This window comes from Ascaphus truei, chromosome 6, assembly GCF_040206685.1.
Source record: "Ascaphus truei isolate aAscTru1 chromosome 6, aAscTru1.hap1, whole genome shotgun sequence".
Lineage (NCBI taxonomy): Eukaryota > Metazoa > Chordata > Amphibia > Anura > Ascaphidae > Ascaphus > Ascaphus truei.
The window spans coordinates 116,572,377-116,595,268 of NC_134488.1; the positions used below are offsets into that span (position 1 = coordinate 116,572,377).

Consider the following 22,892-nt stretch of genomic DNA (forward strand, 5'->3'; position numbering starts at 1 on the left):
AATCCTCATTTACGAAAGTATGTTCAATCTGGTCCTAGATCAGTCTACATGCCAATTGTTAATCTCTGAGTTTATTGCACCCATCAATTAAACTCAAAATAGATTATTCTGCAAACCTAGTGAAGTTCAGTAACACGGAAGAATGGCAAAGTACACACATCTGTATACAAAAAACCCACAGACAGATGTACCTCCATAACTCCAACTTCCATCCCACTCATACTATACAAAGCGAGCCATCATACACAGCCAGGCTATAAGATATCATCGCATATGCTCTGACACTAAAGCCAGAAACAGACATCTCACAACCCTGACTGAATCATTCAGACAGAAGGGATACAAGTCAAAGACTATTGCTAAAAACAAATCACATCGGGCCTAAAAGCCCCACGAGAACACCTGCTCCAATACAAAAAGAAAGAAACAACCACACGCGTACCACTAGTGCAGAGGTGGGAAACCTATAATTCAATGTCGCCTCAGGTGTGCGAATCAGAAGTGAAAATCGCCACAACATGAAAAAATGGAGAAATGAGGCTGCTCAATCGAACATTTAAAAACACACACTGTTCGTCTGCTTCACTTAGCACTATCACCTGCTGCTGCTTCCCTCAGAAGTGTATGTACAAAGCTCCTAGGCATTGTGGAATCAGGTTGTATTCTTCTTTTCATTTGTGTTATTTTGGAGTGAAACTGTGGGGGATTGTGTACTATGTAGAGGTTTAAAGGTTGTTTTTTTGGGGGTTTAAAAACCGTTTTTGGTTTTTCACCCAGGGACTGCAGTATTTTTCAACCCAGCACAAGCTGCACTTTGGCTGGCTGGTACTGTAGCTTTCAACCCCTCTCTCCTTCCCACACCCCTGGTTGTTTTATTTCTATTTTCACTTTATTTCTTAAGCCTGATTCCTCTTTTCTCACCTGCAATTAAGAGCTCTGTGTCTTTTCTTTAATGACTTATAAATTGTGTGGCTTATTACAATAGAGAGAGAGTAATAAGGGGAAAGAGAGAAGAACTACAGCAGGTTTCAAAAGCTGTCTTTTTCCCCTCCCTTTGCAGAGAGGTTAATTGGTTCTTAAAAGGACAGTTCCTCTTTGCACCTTTTCTCCCTAAACACTACCTCCTCCCCTGACTAAAAGGCTTAATATTATCATGCCTAAGGGAGGTAGGAGTAGTGTGGCAACGGGGACCACACCCGGATACAGGACACCAAAAACTGTGGCCCCTAGGAGCAACACTCTTAGTCACAGCCCTAGGCCTGGTCCTTCCAGTGCCCTGGCCACGCCTCCCCCAGCGCCTGTTAGTAGCGTGGCCCCTGCGGCCCCAGTTCAAACATGGGTGCAGATAACAGCTGCAGGCGTCGACCCCAGCAACAACAATGCTGGGGCCACACCCGGTGTGAGCAGGAAGCTTGGGGTGAGATGCCCAATGTCACCTGGCCTTAACATGGAGATCTATGTAAGGGCTGTGGCAGACGTTGTGGGTCCCTCTGCTGTGGTGGCGGCCAGCAATATGTATGGGAGGGGCATTTTCTTCCTCCGTACGCTGGCTGCCCCCCACACCCTGGTGCAGAAAGGCATCAGTAGGGGGGATCTACAACCCTATAGAACCCATGGAGGGGTTAGGCACAAAGGTCATCCTTTCAAATGTGCCCCCCTTCATCCCATACAGCCTCTTGCGGCCGCACCTGCAAACCCTGGGAGACATTAAGTCTCCTATAACAAAATTGCCTATGGGCTGCAGGGATAGGGCGCTGAGGCATGTGCTCTCATTTAGGCGGCAGATACAACTGCTGCTGCCGAGGAGCATAGAATCTGTGGAGGGTTCCTTTAGGGTGCCCTACGAGGGCATTCAATATATTTTTTCTATGGCACGGAGGGGGTTAGGTGTTATCTGTGCAAGGAGCTGGGGCACACTCGTAGGAGTTGACCCAAAAGGGAACAGGAATCCCACCTCAGCTCCTGCACCCGCCCCTCCCTCTGCCAAGACACTCGGTACCGCTGTGCCTACCACAGCGGGCCCCTCGAGAGCCCAGATCCCCCCTGGGACTGTAGGAGATGTTGCTGCCCCATCTCGGGCGGTAACATCTGCACCTCTCCCAAAAGAACAGAGGGAGAAGGTAAAGCCCTCGAGGGCCCAGGTCCCCCCTGGGACCGCAGAAGCTGTCGCTGCCCCATCTCGGGCGGTGACATCTGCACCTCTCCCTAAAGATCAGAGGAAGAAGGTAAAAGCCACCCTGAAACAGCAACCCTCTGTTGTCACTGTCCCCCCCCCCAAGAACACCTTACCCCCATTGTAAGCACCGTACAGGGTGCGGGGGAGCAGGAGGAAGCTCCTGCTGGGGAGGCAGCGGCACCCTCTCCTGGGGAATCAATCCCCAGGAAGAGCAAATTTAAAAATAAAAACAAGAGGGCGTTTGAGGAGGTCGAGGTGGGTGAAATGGATTACGTTCACCCGCGGATGTCTCCTAAAGGGAACGGAACATCAGTTCCGCACGAGGTGGCTCCATCCGGCCCACTGGTTGGGATTAACCAGTGTGAGCCGGATCTCATAAATGTACAGCCCCCCCCTCGAAGATCTGGAGGGAATGCAAGAGGAGGTACCCGACGTCTCTGGGGTGGAAGGTCAAAGTGCTCAAAAGCATGAGGCCTTGCCCCTGGAAATGGATGCTGGGGAGCCTCCCAACGCCCCTCTGGGTTGGAGAGAATCCCCCGGAGACTTGTGTTTCGGTGAATTTACCCCACCGGACACAAAAAAAAATACCTGTCTTCGGGGACCCGGGGGTCGACCGGGATCCCCTTCCGGTTGTACCGCCTTCGGATGATGCACCTAAGGAAAAAAAGCCCCGGTTTGCGTCACTAGAGGAAGGAGATGGGTTAGGGCTGACCCCCGTGGGTGGGGGTTTGGAGGGTGTTTTGGTGACCCTTCCTTCGAGGTCCTTGCTAACGAGTGCCCTCCCATGGTTGGTGAGGGCCCTCCCGCGGACGGTGGGGGCCCTCCCGCGGATGGTGGGGGCCCTCCCGCGGATGGTGGGGGCCCTCCCGCAGGTGATGCGAACACCCATGGCATGCCATTCATCTGTATGGCGCTTGAGGAAACTAGTAAGGCATTGTGTGCTTCTGTGGCCCCCGAGGACTCTCAGGAGACCACTGCCTCTGCCATGTCGCCACCAGCTGCCCCTGAACATCCTGACTCGGGGATGGAGGGGGAGAGCACAGTGGACCCCCTCGTGGAAACACTGAGGAGGGGATCCAATCTATGGCTGAGAGAGGCCCCCGCAAACAAGGACAGGGGTCTTGAATTCTCCAGCCAAGAGTAGCCTGGGGAGTTGGGGCTCAGTGGGGAGTCCTCTGGCACCATGGAGTCGGTGGACTCCTCGATCCCCGTTATCCCTTCTCGGGAGCTAGATAGTTTCCTGGATGAAACCCTCTGTAGACACGGACATACGAAGGTGCAGTTGGCCCTTGAGAGGCGGAAGGATGCTTCGGTCATTCTCCACTCTCTCAGAGTATATATCAAGGCTAACCACAAGGCCAAACTTTCCGGGACTATCGAACATGTTCGGGTCCTAAAGTTTAACAAAGTGTTGCGAGAGCACGTAAAGGCTTCTCGGGGTATAGTACCCTGAGCGCCTATGGGAAGCAAGACTCTTGATTACCAATGGCTTTGAGCATCGGTACGCTAAACGTAAATGGATGTAAGGACGGGTTTCTCAGGTTCCAGGTACTCTCCTTTTTACAAAAGGGAAAGTATTCTGTGAGTTTCCTGCAGGAAACCCATACCACTCCAGAGGCTGAAGCCAGCTGGCATCTGGAGTGGCGAGGCAAGGTCTTTTTCAGCCACCTCACTTCGACATCTTGTGGGGTGGTGACCCTGTTCTCCGAATCCTTTCAACCTGAGCTGCTGTTTGCCAAAACTGTTGTTCCAGGTCACCTGTTGCATTTCAGGGTCCGGCACGAGGACTACACGTTTAATTTCTTGAACGTGTATGCTCCTGCCCCCGGACCCCTGAGAAGGCAGTTCTTCGTCAGATTGTCCGAATACCTGGAGACAGTCGACGCGGGCGAACACGTGGTGCTCGGGGGTGATTTTAACTGCACCCTCAAGGCTCTGAGGGACCGGAATGGTCCGGAGCCACACCCGAGTTCTGCGTCGGCCTTGCGGGAGGTCATCACCCGCTACTCCTTGGTAGACGTCTGGCGAGAACAACATCCCGGGGTATCCACTGAGTTCACCTATGTTAGAGTGTTTAGAGGTGGACGGATATCCTGGTCCCGGATCGATAGGCTGTACATATCCAGCCACAGCCTGTCGCGAGCTCAGTCCAGTACCATTAGGCTAGCGCCGTTTTCGAACCACAATTGTGTGTCCGTGACGCTGGCGCTAATACCAGCAGCGCCCTCGGCCGCCTATTGGCATTTCAACAATACGTTGTTGGAGGACAAGGGGTTTGCGACGTCGGTCCGAGACTTTTGGATGGCCTGGAGAGGTTGCAGGTCAGACTTTGCCACGTTAGAGCAGTGGTGGGACGTGGGCAAGGTTCATCTGTGCCTCGTTTGTCAAGAGCACACTAAAGGTGCCAGCAGGTGGCGCGATGCTGAGATCGAGACCCTTAGGGAAGAGGTGCTCGATCTCGAGAGGCGGCTGTCTGTGGCAGGAGAACAATTCTTGCAGTGTGCGTACGTGGAGAGGAAGTGCGCTCTCCGGGACTTGGAAGATTGGAGAGCTCGGGGGGCGTATGTGCAATCCCGCATCCACTTCCTTCGGGAAGAGGGTCGCGGGTCGCGCCTCTTCTACGCGCTGGAGAAAAAGAGGGGAAACCGTAAACATATCACCTGCTTGCTAGCAGAGGACGGTACCCCTCTGACTGACCCGGAGAGCATCCGGGACAGAACCCGGAGGTTTTACGTAGATCTTTTCTCTCCGGAGTCCATCCAGCCGGATGCGTGCAGGGTCTTATGGGAGGGCTTCCCACGGTCGGCGAGGGTGGAAGAGAGCGGCTTGAGTTACCTTTGACTCTGGCCGAGCTCTCTGAAGCTCTTAATCTCATGTCCCACAGAAAAGCGCCGGGGCTAGACGGGCTGACTGTGGAGTTCTTCCGTTTTTTTTGGGAGATGATGGGACCTGATTTCACCGAGGTCCTGGCCGAAGCCCTGGAGACTGGCGAGATGCCCCTTTCATGTCGGCGGGCAATACTGTCTCTGCTGCCGAAGAAGTTGGATCTCCGCCAGATCTCTAACTGGCGACCGGTCTCACTGCTCAGCACGGATTATAAGATCGTAGCCAAAGCGCTCTCGCTGAGGCTCAAGTCCGTGCTGGCAGAGGTGATTCACCCCGACCAGTCCTATACTGTCCCGGGCCGGAGCATTCATGACAACATTTTTCTGGTCCGGGACCTGCTACACCACGCGCAGAGGACTGGTCTGTCATTCGCCCTCCTGTCCCTAGATCAGGAGAAGGCGTTTGACAGGGTGGATCACCGTTACCTCATGCAGACCCTGTGGGAGTTTGGCTTTGGCCCACAATTTGTGGGCTTTCTCCGGATGCTGTACGCCTCTGCAGAGTGTCTGGTAAAAATTAATTGGTCCCTGACGGCACCTTTTGTGTTTGGTCGGGGAGTACGTCAGGGGTGTCCCCTGTCTGGGCAACTATACGCGCTGGCCATCGAGCCCTTCCTCTGCCTACCGAGGAGGCTCACCGGGCTGGTGCTGCGGGAGCCCAGCATGCGGGTAGTCCTGTCGGCTTATGCCGATGACGGCTCCTCGTGGCCCAGGACCTAGATGATCTGGAGCGGGCACACGCGTGCCAAGAGGTCTACACCGCGGCCTCTTCTGCTCGGATCAACTGGTCCAAGTGCTCCGGCATTTTGGTGGGTCCCTTACAAGTGGACTCTTTGCCCCCCGCGTTTCGTAATATCTCGTGGGGGAGCGATACTCTCAAATATCTGGGAGTCTACCTGTCTGCTGCGGAGGACCCAGCCCCAGAAAACTTCAGTGAACTTGAAGAATGAGTCATTGCTCGTCTGGGGTCATGGGTGTATCTGTCAAGAATGCTTTCCCTTAGGGGAAGAACCCTGGTGATCAACCAGCTGGTGGCCAGTCAGCTTTGGCACCGGCTGATAGCCATGGGTCTGCCCCCCGAATTTATCAACAAGATCCAGAGGAGATTGATGGATTTTCTCTGGATGGGGAAGCATTGAGTCTCTGCGGGGGTTGCGTGCCTTCCTTTGGAGGAGGGTGGACAGGGAGTGGTGTGTGTCCACTCCCAGTTACACACTTTCCGCCTCCAATACCTGCAGAGATACCTATTCGCAGATCCGTCTCCGCAGTGGTGCCGGCTGGCGACCAGTTTCTTTCGCCAGCTGCGCAGTATGAGGTATGACCGGCAACTGTTTATCATCAGGCCCGAGGGTTTAGGTAGAAACCTCTCGGAGCTGCCGGCATACTACCGGGACTTATTAAAGGCCTGGAAACTGGTCTCCGCGACCAGGAAGGAACAGGCGGCGGGGGTTGATATCCTCGCCGAGACCCTGCTGTATAATCCGGCAGTGGGGGCTCGGATGTTGGATTCACCCTCTATTTGTCGCCGGCTAATCCTGGCACAGGTGACCAGAGTCGGGGATCTCCTGGACTATGAGCGGCGGAACTGGGTAAGCGCAGAGGTGCTTGCGCCCCGTATGGGTATGCTTACTGCCCGTGTCCCTCGTCGTTTGATCCGGTAGATTAAAGATGCAATCCACCCCGACTCACGCACCTTCATCAAGGGGGTTTTGCAGACTGGAGAGCCTTGTCAACCTATCAACTTCAGCTCTCCAGATCTTTGCGTAGAACCCAAACCACGGCAACCCCCTCGGGCTCCTATCTCCCCCAGCCTCAGCAGGTTGGGGGATATGTCCCTGGCATGTTTTCGCGGCATGCCGAGGAAAGTCCTGTATTCTCTGGTGCTCCATATAGTGCACTACCTCGCCCTTGTCACCCGCCCAGATACAATCTGGAGGCGGGTATTTCTTGGGAACGAGGGCGAGAGACCCCGGTGGAGAGAGCTCTATTCAGCTTTGGTTCCCCGTCCCGCCGGAGATTTGAGTTGGAGGGTCCTCCACGGTGCACTGAGCACAGGAGAGTACTTGGCACACTTCACGGACTCCCCCGCTGCCTGTCCCTTCTGTGGCGAGCGGGAGTCCGTATTCCACATTTATCTGAGCTGCGCCAGACTGCAGCCCCTCTTATCCACCTTGAGAAGCCTTCTCCTGCAGTTCTGGCTGGGTTTTTCCCCTCATCTTTTTATTTTTGGGTGCCCAGTGTCCCGAGACAATAAGCCTAGGGATCTCCTAGTCAACCTGCTCCTGGCAGTGGCTAAGGTAGCCATTTACAAGACCAGGAAGCAGTGTTTGGAGAGGGGGGTCCCAACGAACATCGTGGCAGTATTCCGGGCGCTGGTGCACTCCCGTATTCGGGCAGAGTTCACCTACGCCGAGTCCGCTGGGACGGTTTCGGAGTTTGCCTCCCAGTGGGCGTTAGGCGGGGTGCTCTGCTCGGCATCCCCCATTCGCCGGCCAATCAGTATTAAACCAGATCAAAATAGGCTGGTTCACTTCGTTGACTCCTTCAGAAAGCGGAAACCAGCACACGCCGTCCGGAAAAAGTTTTTTACTGTGGGAGCTAGCAAACTCAAATTCGCCACACTTTCATGCCAACCAATCAAAGATCTGCAACTTATGCTGACAGAGGATGAAACATTAAAAGACATCTACCCAAACCTCCTATTCTTGCCTTCTGGCAACTGCCAACCCTCAGACAGATGTTAATCCACAGAAAACTTCATAACGAACTCAAGGACGCAATTGTCAACTAATCAACATTTACGTATTTAGAGATGACGCACTCTGCTTCCCACACGTTTGGAAAAGTAGTGAATTTTGGACTCCTGTTGCCTGAGAAACATTTTGCAAAAGGGATCAACATTTACAAATATTCCCCCAATCACTGGCAACTCATTGTGCGTTAAAAATGAACCATAGAAATCGCTACCCTCTCCAAATTTGCATGAATTCTCCTCACAGTGCCACAAGGCCCTTTGAGCAAGTTGATCTTGGTGTATTTATGTTTCACGGAAACAGAGTTAAAATGTGGGGTTCATGGCGATGTTCTGCAGATAGCAGGGCACAGACGTAAAAGAAATTGTGAAAAGTTTTTCCGAACCGATTAGCAAATTATTCACACATCTCTATTCACCAACACACAGCTCTGCACAGAGACTACGGGGCGTATTGTACACCTGCCGAAGAAGCCGGTCTGGCTGTTTTCAGACACACTCCACCATTGACGTTAATGGGAAATTTGGGCCAGAAATTGCCCGGTCGACCTCTGAGGGCGAACATAGAATAAACCACTAAAACGAACAAGCCACTCTGATCTTACCACTAGCTCTTTGATGGGGAAATCCTTCAGTTCCCCGTCTCTTGGGGAGTCCAGGACCACAGGGAAGCTCTTGTGTGGAGCATGGATGTATCCAAACTCCATTTCATCCTGTCCAGAACACACAGCAATTACAGATATGCAAATCAGTGCATTAGCGCTGTAACCCTACCTTGTTTGGTTCAACACATATGAAATCAAAGTGCTTTTTATGCGTTTTGTTAAAAATGTTGAATATCTTAATCCAACAGTAAAAGTTAAAAAAAAACACCCACAACTTGTACTACTCCACAGCACTCTCCAGTACAATATTACTAGGGTTACATGTCAAACTCAATACTCCTCGTGTGCAGATAAACACTGAAATGTAGTAACTGTGATAAAGATTTTTTTTCCACAGTAATACTTCAATCAGCTCATGTTTGCACTGAACAGCGAAGTTTTGTACTGAACAAGTATGAGTGCCATGGTAAAACCACAGACTATAATACTTCGCCACAAAATATCGGCGAGTAAAAACATTACCGATATCACTGACCTGCATCCAACGATCTCCGCGGTTCACATTCTCGAAGCAGATCTTGATCTTGTAGTTGGCCTCACTTACAAGGCTCTTGATCTCCTTCAGGAAGAGATAATTATCCTTCACACTGCAGAGGGAAAGAAAGAATGTAGGGGGAAGTGTTAACCCTGTGACTCCCACTTAAAAATGAGATTCGGACACTGGGTGGTGTAAAAATGCCATTAGCTTAGCGTCAGCGAAGAGGACCCTGGCATGAGCATGAGGGGAAAAGCTCAGGGTTTGGTGCTGGTGAATAGAAGGCTGTCGTTGACTGGAAATATTTATATTGTCAGATTGAGGATTCAGTCAAATTATTAAACTACACTACACGCTTTCATAAGGCCTCGGGCATGGTCATCGCTTATGCGCTGACCCGTGCTGAGGCGCGCTGCTGCTCAGCACTGAGCCCCTACAGCCGCAATGAGAGCAGCTTTAGCAGGGGCTCGCGCACGCTTCCGCACACAGTGTCGCACACAGTTTTCAAATTTGGCGCTCGCCTGAGCGCAGGGCCGGTCACGTGAGCGGTTCGCCCAATGAGGGCGAACCAGCTCCGTGACGTCACTGGCCCGCCCCCAGACGGCGCGCTGTGTAAGGCCAGGGAAAGCACCGCTTTCCCTGAGCCTCAGCGCGCCTCAGCCCGGACAAAATCACTATGTCCCAGGCCTAAGAAGCGCAGAGAAGGCAGAATGGCTTTACCTGCAGACATACACCTCCACAGGCTCTAGTGTATTTGGAGTGATGATCAGAGGAGCCACACGGAAGGTGATCACATCGGTGAATATGGGGGTTTCTGGGACTCCCTGCAGGAGAAAGCAGAGGAATACAGGAAAGCATACACAGTGACAATGTCTCCCAATTCAAACCACCGCATCGCTGGCCTTCCCTCACTAATACTTTCCCCGAGCGAGTGTCTTTCAACATGATGTTGCCAGACACCACCTTTCCCTCTGCCACCAGCCCATGTTACTTCACTGTATCGCCACCTCCTCACATTTCAAGCACACCACACAAGGAATGACCTTTGCAGCAAGGCCCCGCTTTTCGGCGGGGCGCCGATACCGACAAGGGGACTCCCATGCCTGCGAACGCGCAGAACAGGCTGGTCCGGTGTCGCGTGTGCAGAACGGGCCGGTCCAGGGTCGTGCATGCGCAGAATGGGGGGGGGGGGAGAGGAGGGGGTTTGCCGATGTTGCGCATGCGTAGAACGGCGCATTGCCGGTCTGCGCATGCGCAAATAACGAAAATCGCCGGTTCTGCTTTCCACCGGCTCCTTAGAACAGAACCCGCCGCGTGACTGGGGCCCTCCTGTATATCATTCCCGATCGCCTCCTAATGACGACTGTTAATTAGTTACAGTATGAGGGTTTATGACCCGTATTGTAGTGTCGTAAAAGCCATTGAAAAAAGGTGTCCGAGAGATGCCAAAACAGTAGGGCATTGTTGTAGGTGTTTTACTTTTTACCCATTTTTTCACACAAAAAAATGCAACTGTTTATATATTGAACATAAAATCGGTGCTTCTGTATGGCTCCTTTTGAAAAAAAGAAATTTAAAAAAAACCCTCAATATGCAGAGAAACACATGAAAAGTAGAGATGGACGAATCCGCCGAAATCCTTTTCCTGCCTTTTCGCTGATGTTACCCCCAAAATCCATTTTGCAGTGTAAAATCCACAAACTGATTGCGAATTCATCAAAATCCGCCATTGGATACAACCTGTGGACAGATTTGTAGAATCCAGTCCACGGATTCAGCGATCCATTGGTGGATTCTAAAAAATACGCCGACGGATTGCTGAAGCCGTAGATTGGATCCTACGAATCCGTCCACGGGTTGTGGAATCTTGAGTGTATTGGTAGTAATAATAATAATAATAATAATAATAATAATAATAATAATAAAAGCAAAATGTGAATTGCCCGTTTTTTTACATTGATCCGCTGAAAATCGGCGGCCCAAGAAGAAACCAGACGATCCGCTGCGGATCCAAATTCACCCCCAAAAATGTGCCCTTCTCTAAATGAAAAGTAACCTGCAGATTCAATAGGTAGGCAACTAAATCTTGTCAGCTGTATGCACCAGGTAAACAGCGGAAGTGGAACAACAAGAATCGGGCTGAACCATACGCACGTGGGAGAGTGACTTACATTTTAACCCCAGTGTCGCTCATGAGATGAAAAATGTGTGCAGCGTTTTGAAATAATGAAGATCATATTATGACATCAAGATTGTGTCCCGCTATAGGCTGTGGATCAGGGGTGGCCAACTCCAGTCCTCAGGGGCTGCCAACAGGTCAGGGTTTCAGGATATCCCTGCTTCAGCACAGCTGTGCTGAAGCAGGGATATCCTGAAAACCTGACCTGTTGGTGGCCCTTGAGGACTGGAGTTGGCCGCCCCTGCTATAGAACTTAATGGATCTCACAAATACATGAACATGTTGGGAAGAGGTCAACCCTGTGCTGGAAACGACAGTAGCAAAATAAAAAATAAAAACTGGGGATAAAATCTGCCCCAGCGCTGGAAAAAAAGGAAAATAGGAACGGAAATAATGTAAATATTAAAATAAGGGCATATGAGCAAGCTACTCGGCTGGCTGTTTCAAAAAGGTACAGTATATTGCTGGGATTTGACGGTTCTTACAGCAGAAAGTGTATAACAGCCCGAGTAATGGGAGGTATAGAATACATTTGCTGCACATATTTTAATGTGACCGTGTGTATCAAGGTTTCTTGCACATCACATACAACAATCTTCTCTTGGAATATATTTTTTAAAGCTCTTGCTAGTGAGCACATGCTTTCTTGGATAGAGATGTGTTAAACTTTTTTTTTTGTGAGCTATGCGAAACTGGCTCTTTAATTGTCGTGAAAAAAGCAGCAGCTGAGACAAGAGTTCACAAGCGATTCGCCAGGTATTCTCTGTTAACGTGCACTGCAATTTCTTTTAATGTGTCGACTTGCAAAACGTTCTAAAGATTGCTAGATTTGCTTAACAGACAGACTATAGATAAGCCACGCACACCACGTCTATCTCACTGCCGGGCAATTCTTTGCTGAAAGCTTACTTATTTGGAGACCTTATTAGCCCTGCAAAGCTTGGCAAAACGTTTTGCAGGAAATATAATTTGTAGAAAGAAAAAACAAAACACTCTGCTTACAATTTCACCCATTTGGAAAGTTTTGCACATCTCCGCAGCCTGCCACAGTACCAGTATGGCTGGTACAGTACCGGTAGGTACTGCACCGGCCAACACGCAGTGTGCCTGCTTGTACCGGTTTCCCCTCTGCTGCACGCTGTGACCGTGGGCCAATCAGAATCTTTGACGATGCTTATAGGCTGGCCGGGCGGTCCCCACTTGCCCAGCCTATCAGCATCGCCAAAGATTCTGAATGGCACCTCTGCGGTCCTTCAGTGCGCAGGGGGCCCCCTCTGCCTGCAATGGCTCAGCAAGCTCAGCCTACAGCTGCAATGAGCTTCCTTGTCAGGTAAGAAGCAGCTCAAATTTTTTATCTGTTCTTGTAGTAGTGGGGTAGGGGTATATAAAGGGTGTAGGATATTTAAGTGGGATGTGGGATATTTAAGAGGGTCAGGGGGGTATATAAGGCTTGTAGGGTATATGACTGTCTATATGGAGGGGTGTGGAGATTTATATGAAGTAGATGATAGGTAGGGGACATAGGGTTATAGTAGATGCATCTGTACCTTTTTTTCGTTGTGAAATGTTAGAGTACAGTATGCATCTCTATTCTAAGATTAAAGTGAAGAGCGGCTCAGTGAGTAAAGACAGAAAGGAGCGGCTCAGTAGGAAAAGGTCCAAAGGAGCGGCTCAGTAGGAAAAGGTCCAAAGGAGCGGCTCAATAGGAAAAGGCCCAAAGGAGCGGATCAATAGGAAAAGGCCCAAAGGAGCGGCTCAGTAGGAAAAGGTCCAAAGGAGCGGCTCAGTAACAAAAAGGCCCAAAGGAGCGGCTCAGTAAGGAAAGGTCCAAAGGAGCGGCTCAGTAAGAAAAGGCCCAAAGAAGCGGCTCAGTAAGAAAAGGCCCAAATGAGCAGCTCAGTAACAAAAGGCCCAAGGAGCAGCTCAGTAAGAAAGAACGAAAGGAGCGGCTCAGTAACAAAAGACAGAAAGGAGCAGCTCAGTGAGTAAAAGCACTACCTCTGAAAACAATAACACCGACTTTGAAGCAAGGGAGCCGGATTAAAATCCAATTGTCAGGTCCTTGTCACTATCTCCTTGTGCCTCAGGAACCAGACTTGGATTGTATGCTCATTGGGGCAGGGACAGCGCCTGTAACAAAGTACAGCTCTGCGTACCGTGCACTACATTGTAACTGCGAAGAGCTGTGAGGCCACTGGGGGGAAAAAAACCCCCACCATTTATTATTATTTCCTTAACAATGGTGCACTCCAGGAGTTGCATTATCTGTGGTCTTTACCTGCAACAAAGGGAAGCCCATAATTGTAACTTTGTAAATGTATGCATATCCGCAGCAAAGAAGCCAACTACTACGGGAGCTGAACATGCAAATGGCTTCTCTGAGCTGGCATTTCATACCATTAGAACGATGTGTATCTTTCTTCCCAGACAGCACCAATTTAATAGACTTGGGTGCATGCCCAGACTTTTCAGGAGATTGGTACAGCGTCTGAACACTTATGGCACTTCTAATGACTAGTACAGCAAATAGGACGCTCAAAAGGAGCGAATGCATTTTACTTCTAGGCAGCATTAGACACTGGCCTCTGCATAAAAGGTATGAATTGGATATAAATTGGTCCCACTCTTGGCTCTACTGTATTGACGGATGGATCCGATTAATTTCGGGGAACCTATAATCCCCCACTCAGAGGTGGCACCTCTCCCCAGGTCAGTTCCTTCCCCAATGTTCTACAGAAGCTCTGTGCTATTGAGAGTGGATAATATCATGCCAGGGCTGGCACCCCGCCCACACCATGGTGCTGATGATGTGGTTAGCACTGAGAGACAGTTTTAAACAGGAATGAAACTAAAGCCTGTGACAACGTGGCCGTGTCAAGAGCCGAGACGATCCTGTGCCCGCGACTCACACCGTCGATGTGAACCTGCTAAATTTGGAAAGTAGAACAATGGAGAGGAAGAGAGGAAAGAAGGAGGTGTGATTGAGGCATGTTCACACATACAAACGAGGGCAGGGAGAAGGAACAGAATATTTTAAGTACCAATGCAGGATCATATTTTTCCTTCACAATCATAGACCTTAACTGAATTAATATATTTTTGCACTTGTTGCCACTGAGGAATTTCAATCGACCCTGTGCATTCCACTTTAAAGAGAAGGTGACATGAATAAGCCTATATATATTCTGTTGGGGGAACTTTAGAACCAACTTAGAAGATATTATGTATCTCACCACAGCCACAAGGGATCAAGATCTTAAAAGAACACTTACCTCATTTAAAAACAGAAATAACATCTACTTACTAACTAATTTATTACTTGCAAGTGTAAATAAAATATATGGGTATGGACAGATTTTTTACTAAGCCAAAGTAATGCGAGTATCTTATAGTGCAGCCAACACCAATCTCACTTTTTAGCTGCACTCTTCTCCTGCCAGTAACACCAACCCAGCTCTTCTCCTGCCAGTAACACCACGCAAGCGCTTCTCCTGCCTGTAACACCACCCCAGCTTTTCTCCTGCCAGTAACATCAGCAGAGCCCTCCATACCTCCAGCGTGGACTCCAGCAGGCTCACTTTGATGGATACCAGACCGTTATATCCTTCGTCTGGAAAGCGCAACCCTTCCACAAAGAACTCCAACTCATTGGTTCCAGTGTACCTGGCCTTGTAAAAGAGCTTCCTCCTGCCAAGCACATGGGAATACATCTTATCTGCAAGCAAGAGAGAACAAGTCACTCATTACCTCCCCTTTGGCCAGCAAAAAAGTATCACATCTAGACTCATCAGTTGGGATTAGAAATTGTCCCTCTCACACCCTGACAAATATTATACACACCTAATTTCCTGCAGAGAGAGGCACAAAGAGACACAGAGAGAGAGACACAGAGAGAGACACAGAGAGAGAGACACAGAGAGAGAGACACAGAGAGAGAGACACAGAGAGAGAGAGACACAGAGAGAGAGACACAGAGAGAGAGACACAGAGAGAGAGACACAGAGAGAGACACAGAGAGAGACACAGAGAGAGACACAGAGAGAGACAGAGAGAGACACAGAGACAGAGAGAGACACAGAGACAGAGAGAGACACACAGAGACAGAGACAGAGACAGAGACAGAGACAGAGACAGAGAGAGAGAGAGAGAGAGAGACACACACACGAGGGAGAGACAGAGACAGAGAGACACACGAGAGAGAGAGACACACGAGAGAGAGAGAGAGAAACGAGAGAGAGAGAAACGAGAGAGAGAGAAACGAGAGAGAGAGAAACGAGAGAGAGATACACGAGAGAGAGAGAGAGACACGAGAGAGAGAGAGAGACACGAGAGAGAGAGAGACACGAGAGAGAGAGAGACACGAGAGAGAGAGAGAGACACGAGAGAGAGACAGAGAGAGAGAGACACGAGACAGAGAGAGACCGAGAGAGAGAGACAGAGACAGAGACAGAGAGACAGAGACAGAGAGACAGAGACAGAGAGAGACATGGAAGACTGTGTCTCTGTGTGTGTGTGTGTGTGTGTGTGTCTCTGTCTCTCTCTCTGTCTCTCTCTGTCTCTCTCTGTCTCTCTCTGTCTCTCTCTGTCTCTGTCTCTCTCTCTGAGACACACACACACACACACACACACAGAGACACAGTCTTCCATGAGGCAGGTTGGAGATCTGGAGCTGTGCTGTACGGAGGGACCGGAGCACAAATTAGGGAGGAATCTGTGAACAAGGACCCGAGGAGGACCGAATCAACGAGAAACAGAAAGGGAGACATTACTATGTGAGTTAATTAGCTAGACAAGGTAGTTAGGTGGAATCATACTGCAAACTCAGGACTGCAACTTCCTTTTGCTATAGCAGAACAAGAACTCAAACAAGGCTACACTCTCCATTACAGGCATACCCCGGTTTAAGGACACTCACTTTAAGCACACTCGCGAGTAAGGACATATTGCACAATAGGCAAATGGCAGCGCACACATGCGCCTGTCAGCACGTCCTGAACAGCAATACCGGCTCCCTACCTGTACCGAAGCTGTGCGCAAGTGGGGAGACTATAAAGCCTGTTGCAAATGTGTTATTTACATCAGTTATGCACGTATATGACGATTGCAGTACAGTCCATGCATCGATAAGTGGGGGAAAAGGTAGTGCTTCACTTTAAGTACATTTTCGCTTCACATACATGCTCCGGTCCCATTGCGTACATTAATGCGGGGTATGCCTGTACTGTCCAGTATAATAGAACCGTTTGTGGGACATCACCAAGACTCATATACATAAGCGAGACATTACTCCGCTTTGCACAGTATACAAGAACTTTATAAATGGCCTTACTGTAGGTCCTATTTTGGAGGTATAGATGTATTTTTATGTTCCCCGTATATATAAAGTCTTACTGAAGTTTTATAAAGGTATAGTGGTGATCTATTAAGTACATGCTCCTTTTCTATTTTGTTCGGGGGGGGGGGGGGTGGGGGGGAATTGAATTTGGGACCCTTATCATTCAAGCAATCCATGTACTGTATTCTGAACAAGGGTTACATGGGATTCCACACACGTAAAAATCAACCAACATTTCTGGGACTAGGACAGCTACTGGCACACTTGAATCCTGACTCAAATAAACGCTTATCCGTTTTGCAGCCAGTGGGGTCAGCAACGTACCCTCTTGCAGTGGAAGGGTTAAAGAAGCAAACGCCAGTGCTTATTTGTATTTGATTGTACCATTGAGGGGGTGATGCTACCAGCCAACGAAGGGTTAAAACAAGGCACAGTTCTCGTGTACGAATAGAGATGGTGTAATGGTTTCAAGTATGCTTTTAAAATAGAGACCCCTAGGAATTAAAAACAAATTCTGTGTTGACTGCATCACTCAAGGAGTTATTACAGAAGTGTTAATAGTTCATTACTTCAGCCCTTTTGACAACCATGAGCTCACCAATTCCCAACTAAACCCCTTGCTGGGACTCCCATTACATGTTATCCACCCTCCTGTTGTAGTATCCAGTGTCTGTTGCAATGCTGATGAATGCTCGGAGGAGCAGCAATGCAGATCGTGTTTTGAGTGCCCTACATTCCTGTTGAAATGACTTTAAAGGAGCAGACATGGTCAAGTGGGACTATAGTGTGCGGAGGAGAGATGACATTGCGCTGCCCCCCTCCTAAACACAGATAGGCAGCCTGTTTCGTGGCTCTCGTTTCATTCTGCTCTTTCCGGTCCTAGATTCTGTAGCATCATCCAATGATAAGATACGTCAAAATTCCTATGTCATTACCCAGAATCCCTTGCTGCAGTGGAAGCATTATATGACGAGATAATGGGGGAAGGCAGGGTTGTGGACATGGCTGTGACAGAGGTATTTTTACTTGCAGTACACTGTACGGTGAAGGTTTTTTGTCACTTTTTTACTCACCGTACTTTGTGTCTGGACGTAGTGTAGTTCCCCAGATTTTATGTTATGCGCATTGTAACAGTTATACACTATTTATCCTGTATGCAGTTACTTTACATCTGCTATACATGGGCACAGGTCATCTTTGTTTTTAAATACATTAGTGGTGTTTATCACAGCTGTTGGTTGCATTTTCTGTTGTCTGGATTGACATGGAGCTCACTTCCTGTGTGGGAGTTCACTTCCTGTGTGGGCCAATGTATGCGGAGAGATAATGGTGAAAGGCAGGGTTGTGGCACACACACACACACACACACACACACACACACACACAAGCTTGAGAATAGATATCACTGCATTCACCAGTGTTTTTTTGCGGGTGCTACAGTAACTGGTAAACAATATTACTGAATTTTAGGTTGAGTTTGACCCAGTCAAAAGGCACTTCCGTCCTTCTCCCATACACAAATAAAAGGTTTTGAAACCAGGAGACAAAAAAAAAACAACCCCCTTAAGACTACAGAATGGCCTTCTTCATTTACATACTGTACGGCGACTTTTTCTTTTTTTTTTTTTACAGATAAAACCACTTAAAAACCTACCACACTTTAAATCATGCTATTCAGCACACCCTATACCAGTGTGGGCAACTCCAGTTTTCAAGGGCCACCAACAGCTCAGGTTTTCAGGATATCCTTGCTTCAGCACAGGTGGCTCAATCGAAGACTGAGCCACCTGTGCTGAAGAAGGGATATCCATAAAACGTGACCAGTTGGCGGTCCTTGAGGACTGGAGCTGCCCACCCCTGCCCTATACATACAACTCTGACATTACCTCATCTTCCTACAAGCTGAAGATTCAATAAACCATTTAGATTTAATATGGCATGTGTCATCTCTGTCCTGTTGAAATACAATTCTCTCCTGCAGTACCTACGTAGAATTGTAGTAGTACTGTGCTATTTTATTGCTTGGAGAAAATATGTCCCCAAAAACAAACACACACAGCTTACACCAGTCAGGATATGAAACCAGTGAAAAGAAAAAGATATAAGTGTGCAACTATAGTTAATCTCTATTGTACTCGTAACCCATATACACCTCTGTGATATAATATTAAATAATCAACAACCTCTGACTGTTGAGTTTGGCATCTGCAGCCGTTAAGTGTGTAGAGGCTCAGCACCCCTAAATAGCAGTGAGACAGAAAAAACAGCGCATACACAATAGTGAACTACTTTCAAAAAAGTGTATAAAACATAAAAGAATATATATCTGCGTACATCAGGTTAAAAGTTTACAGGCATGAAATGCACTCAGGCATAAGTTGCCAACACCGCTCGCCGTGGAGAGAAGGAACACTCTGGTACTCAGTCCCTCAGATTAGGCAGCTGGGCGGGTGTCAGGATACAGGTCAATCGGCTAGTTCTTATATCCAATATTCTCCTTCCAGCTCGGAGCCCTCCGATCAGCTGGTCCGTGAGGTCAGGAGAAGAGAAGGAAAACCTGCAGGGGCAGCCGATGATGCACTCCCGCCTGCTGTGCAGTCCCTCAATACAGCTTCACGACACGCCGTCAGACGAGGACGGCCGTCAAGCCGAGATGACGTCGCTCGAAATCAAACAAGCTCCCAATGGGATATAGAAGCAGTGACTATAGGCCACCCAAAGTATATTCAGGAGTCACTCGTTCCGCCTCGTAGTTCCAACCGGTTTCGTGGTCTGAAAACCACTTAATCAGGGATCCCTTGATTGTTTGATTTCGAGCGACGTCATCTCGGCTTGACGGCCGTCCTCGTCTGACGGCGTGTCGTGAAGCTGTATTGAGGGACTGCACAGCAGGCGGGAGTGCATCATCGGCTGCCCCTGCAGGTTTTCCTTCTCTTCTCCTGACCTCACGGACCAGCTGATCGGAGGGCTACGAGCTGGAAGGAGAATATTGGATATAAGAACTAGCCGATTGACCTGTATCCTGACACCCACCCTGCTTGCCCAGCTGCCATATCTGAGGGGCTGAGTACCAGAGTGTTCCTTCTCTCCACGGCGAGCGGTGTTGGTAACTTATGCCTGAGTGCATTACATGCCTGTAAACTTTTAACCTGATGTACGCAGATATATATTCTTTTATGTTCAAGGACATGAAACCAACATGTTTTTTGTAACAATAAAGAGCACTTACTTCGGTAGTGAAACACTCCCAGGTTCTCAGAGTCGGATACAGAGATGTAAAGCAACAATTGATACCCCGTGGGGAGCTTCTCTGGCCCGCACGTTCTCAGAACCATCCGAGACATGTCCAGCAGGTCTATGGAGAGACACAGGTACAGGATTCAGGTATTTTCCAGCCCTTCCCAGACTCTCTTCAGGCACATACAACAAACGGTGCTTGTGGGCAGAAGAAGAAGCCTATTAATTACCTTCCTTACTAAACATAATGTCATCTCCTCCATCCACCGTGCGAGAAAACAGACTGTCCTTGTCACAGTTAACCAGCAGGATGGCTCCTTGGCCATCAGGACCCCAAGTCCAGGATGCCTGAATATGGTGGCAAACGTAACAAAACACAAGTCATACCGTACTACTTTATTGATGCAACGCAGTGTGCACACTGGCATATGTACAGATCTCTAACTGGTCCACAATTACAATTAGACATTTGAATTCATCATGTAGTAGAAAGTAATTTTAAGCAATACCAACGTGTTGCTTTGAACGCAGCCATTGCAACATCCGCATTGTGGGTTAGATTGATTCAGTCGAAATACTGTAAATGTGGCGTGCTGGTGGTGGTGGTGGGGGGGGGGGGGGTCTGTACACACTTTGTACAATATCACAGGACTTTGTGATTTTAGAGCTCTAGGTGAGCAAGTTACTCTGAGTTGGCTTGCATGTGAAATTTGTACGCAGTCCCCGAAATACTTTGTCAATGTCAGACCATTCCCATATAATGAAATAATGCCATGACACTAAAACATCTGCAATTGTGCATTACAACCGTAACAAATGATCTTTTCATTAGCTCCAGCCATATTTTTGGTAATACTGGATTGAAGATGTGGGATATACAATTGTCTCCTTCTCCCACTCCCTTGCAGCCGAGCCCTGAGCTCCGTTCCCTGTAACTTTATAATCGCTCAGCCCCACAACCGGTGAAATCCCAGTTTAAGAGATGGATTAACCTTCTTTGGATTGTTCTTTTCCACAACACCGTCACGGTCAGCATCCACATCCAGGGAGATCCCTGTGAAAAGGAGCACAGAAACTTACTACTTCCCACCCAAATGATGGTTTCCCTCCGGTCTTGGACATTCGATCGGGGCCATTTTGCCGCGACCAAATCTCGACCGCTGCTCACCTCGCCGCAGGGACATCTCGCCGCAGGCCACTTTGCTGGCAAGGTAAACCCCTAATCTTACCCCAAAAAAAACCCAATCCTAACACTACCCACCAAACTACTCCCCTACCCTAAAGCCTCTATCTGTAACACCCTACACTAAACTCTAGAACCCCTTAAATTAAGTTACCTTGCTGGCGAAGTGGGCGACGGCTGAGTGTGCAGTGGCAGGGAAGTCCCATGGCGACTGAACGCTGGTGGAGACCTGGCCCGGCGAAATGGCCACGACCAAAATTTCCCATTCCGTTTACCCACATATACAACCAAGTATTGGACCAACGGACACAATATTTAATATAAAAATAAGAGATCCGTCTAAGAATATACCTCTACACACTGCGACATCAAGGTCGGAAGCTGTGAGAGCATTTACAGGAAATAAATGATCTAGAAAGAGCCCATGTAAAATATATATATATATCAAAAAATAAATAGATGATACCGTTCTGTGGCTAACGAAATGCTTTTATTTGTGCGAGCTTTCGAGATACACTGATCTCTTCTTCCAGTGATGTTACAATGAATGAAGCAAGCAAAAGGTATACACACAATACTCCGAAGTGAGGAGTGCCCACCTAGAGAAACTAACTGCTGTTATCCAGAACTTTAAGAATATAGAGGAGAACCAAAAAATAGCGATCCTCCTGGGAGAAGATGAAACCACAGCAGAAATGGCTGCACACTATATCAGCACCTGCCACAAGCTGAGAGACGTCCACTAACCCCCACATCCCTTTGTGAAACTGTTACCCATATACCGTGCAATCATTATACCCTACCCCCTAGTATTCGTGTAATTATTGTCCCCCACCCCTTACTATTCACGCTTTGGCAATACTGAAATGTTCTTTCGTCATGCCAATAAAGCTGATTTGATTTACTTAACAACAGTGTCTATTGGAATGTTATCTGTGCTGGTCCTTCCCCCGGTGTGGATGTGTTTTATGGCTAGAGGTGTCAAAAGGTTCCTGTAAGCAAATAATGTAAGAGTGTGTGTGTGTATCAGTGTGAATAAAAATGAATGGAGAGCCCACAGCGCTTTACAAAAGGTGTGTGTGGAGTGGGAGTGGATATAAATGGTGTGGGTGGGTGTGGAAATGTGAGAGATTGTAGCACAACTAAAAGTGTGTGTGGATACTTTGTGGTCCCTATTGGTGTATAGGGATGGAAAAACAAGGAGTATTAGTATGTGTAAGAGACAGCTGTGTGTGCATACATATAACACAGTATGTACAGACATGGCCTTTAGCACTCATGGGAAGAGAGTTCACTTGTGTCAGTAATGACTCATAAAATTTCGATCTCTGTTTAGGCCACTGCCAAGTGTCCCGAACAGTTGCATACATTTGTATTCATGCAACAGTCTCTCTTTCGGTGTTTTAAGATTACTTTTGAGTATGGTAAATGGTATATATATAGGAAATAATATCCAAATGCTCAAATTAATAAGACAGCAGAATGGGAGAGGAAAATGTAAAAAAATATATATTTTTTTAGGTTTTTAATGTAGTACAGAAACATAGCGTACATCCACTGTTTCTTTAACCACCAATGCAAATTATACTTAACAATAGGTCCAAAGAAAAATAAATAAAGTACAAAATAAGAGGGAGGGAGGGGGGAGGGGTCCTCTCCTCTGCCCGGCGTCTCTCTGTTAAGACCATATGTCACATGAAATGTTAACCGACCTCATCTGGGTTGTGGGCAACTATTCCCCACGGGGTCCCGGCTCTCCACTAAGTTCGAAATTCTCTGCTTCCCCTGCGGCCCAATGCATTACCCGACCGTCATACCAGAACGCACCTGCAACTAGCATAGCCACATTGTGGTCATCTCCACCCCTGGGGTGTCTGTCTGTGTCAGCCATGGTGTTGGAAAATGACATTTTAATAGATAGTAGAACCGCTCTTGGAAGTCAGAGCCTAATGTATATGTTAGAAGAGATAAACCAGAGTGAGAGAGCCTTCCACCCAATGTGACG

General features: G+C 48.4%; 1 protein-coding gene across 2 annotated transcripts in view; it reads right to left on the reverse strand.

Annotated features, from left to right (window-relative positions):
* PADI2 (peptidyl arginine deiminase 2) overlaps window positions 1–22,892 on the reverse strand; it is a 68,309-nt gene that overhangs the window by 26,419 nt on the left and 18,998 nt on the right. For both annotated transcript variants that reach the window (XM_075605977.1, XM_075605975.1), the window contains exons 4-10: window positions 20,697–20,758; window positions 19,935–20,052; window positions 19,697–19,822; window positions 14,684–14,847; window positions 9,674–9,777; window positions 8,954–9,065; window positions 8,419–8,526 (exon numbers count right to left, since the gene is read on the reverse strand). In XM_075605977.1, coding sequence (XP_075462092.1) covers window positions 8,419–8,526; window positions 8,954–9,065; window positions 9,674–9,777; window positions 14,684–14,847; window positions 19,697–19,822; window positions 19,935–20,052; window positions 20,697–20,758 — 794 coding nt within the window. The remainder of the gene's footprint in view (window positions 1–8,418; window positions 8,527–8,953; window positions 9,066–9,673; window positions 9,778–14,683; window positions 14,848–19,696; window positions 19,823–19,934; window positions 20,053–20,696; window positions 20,759–22,892) is intronic.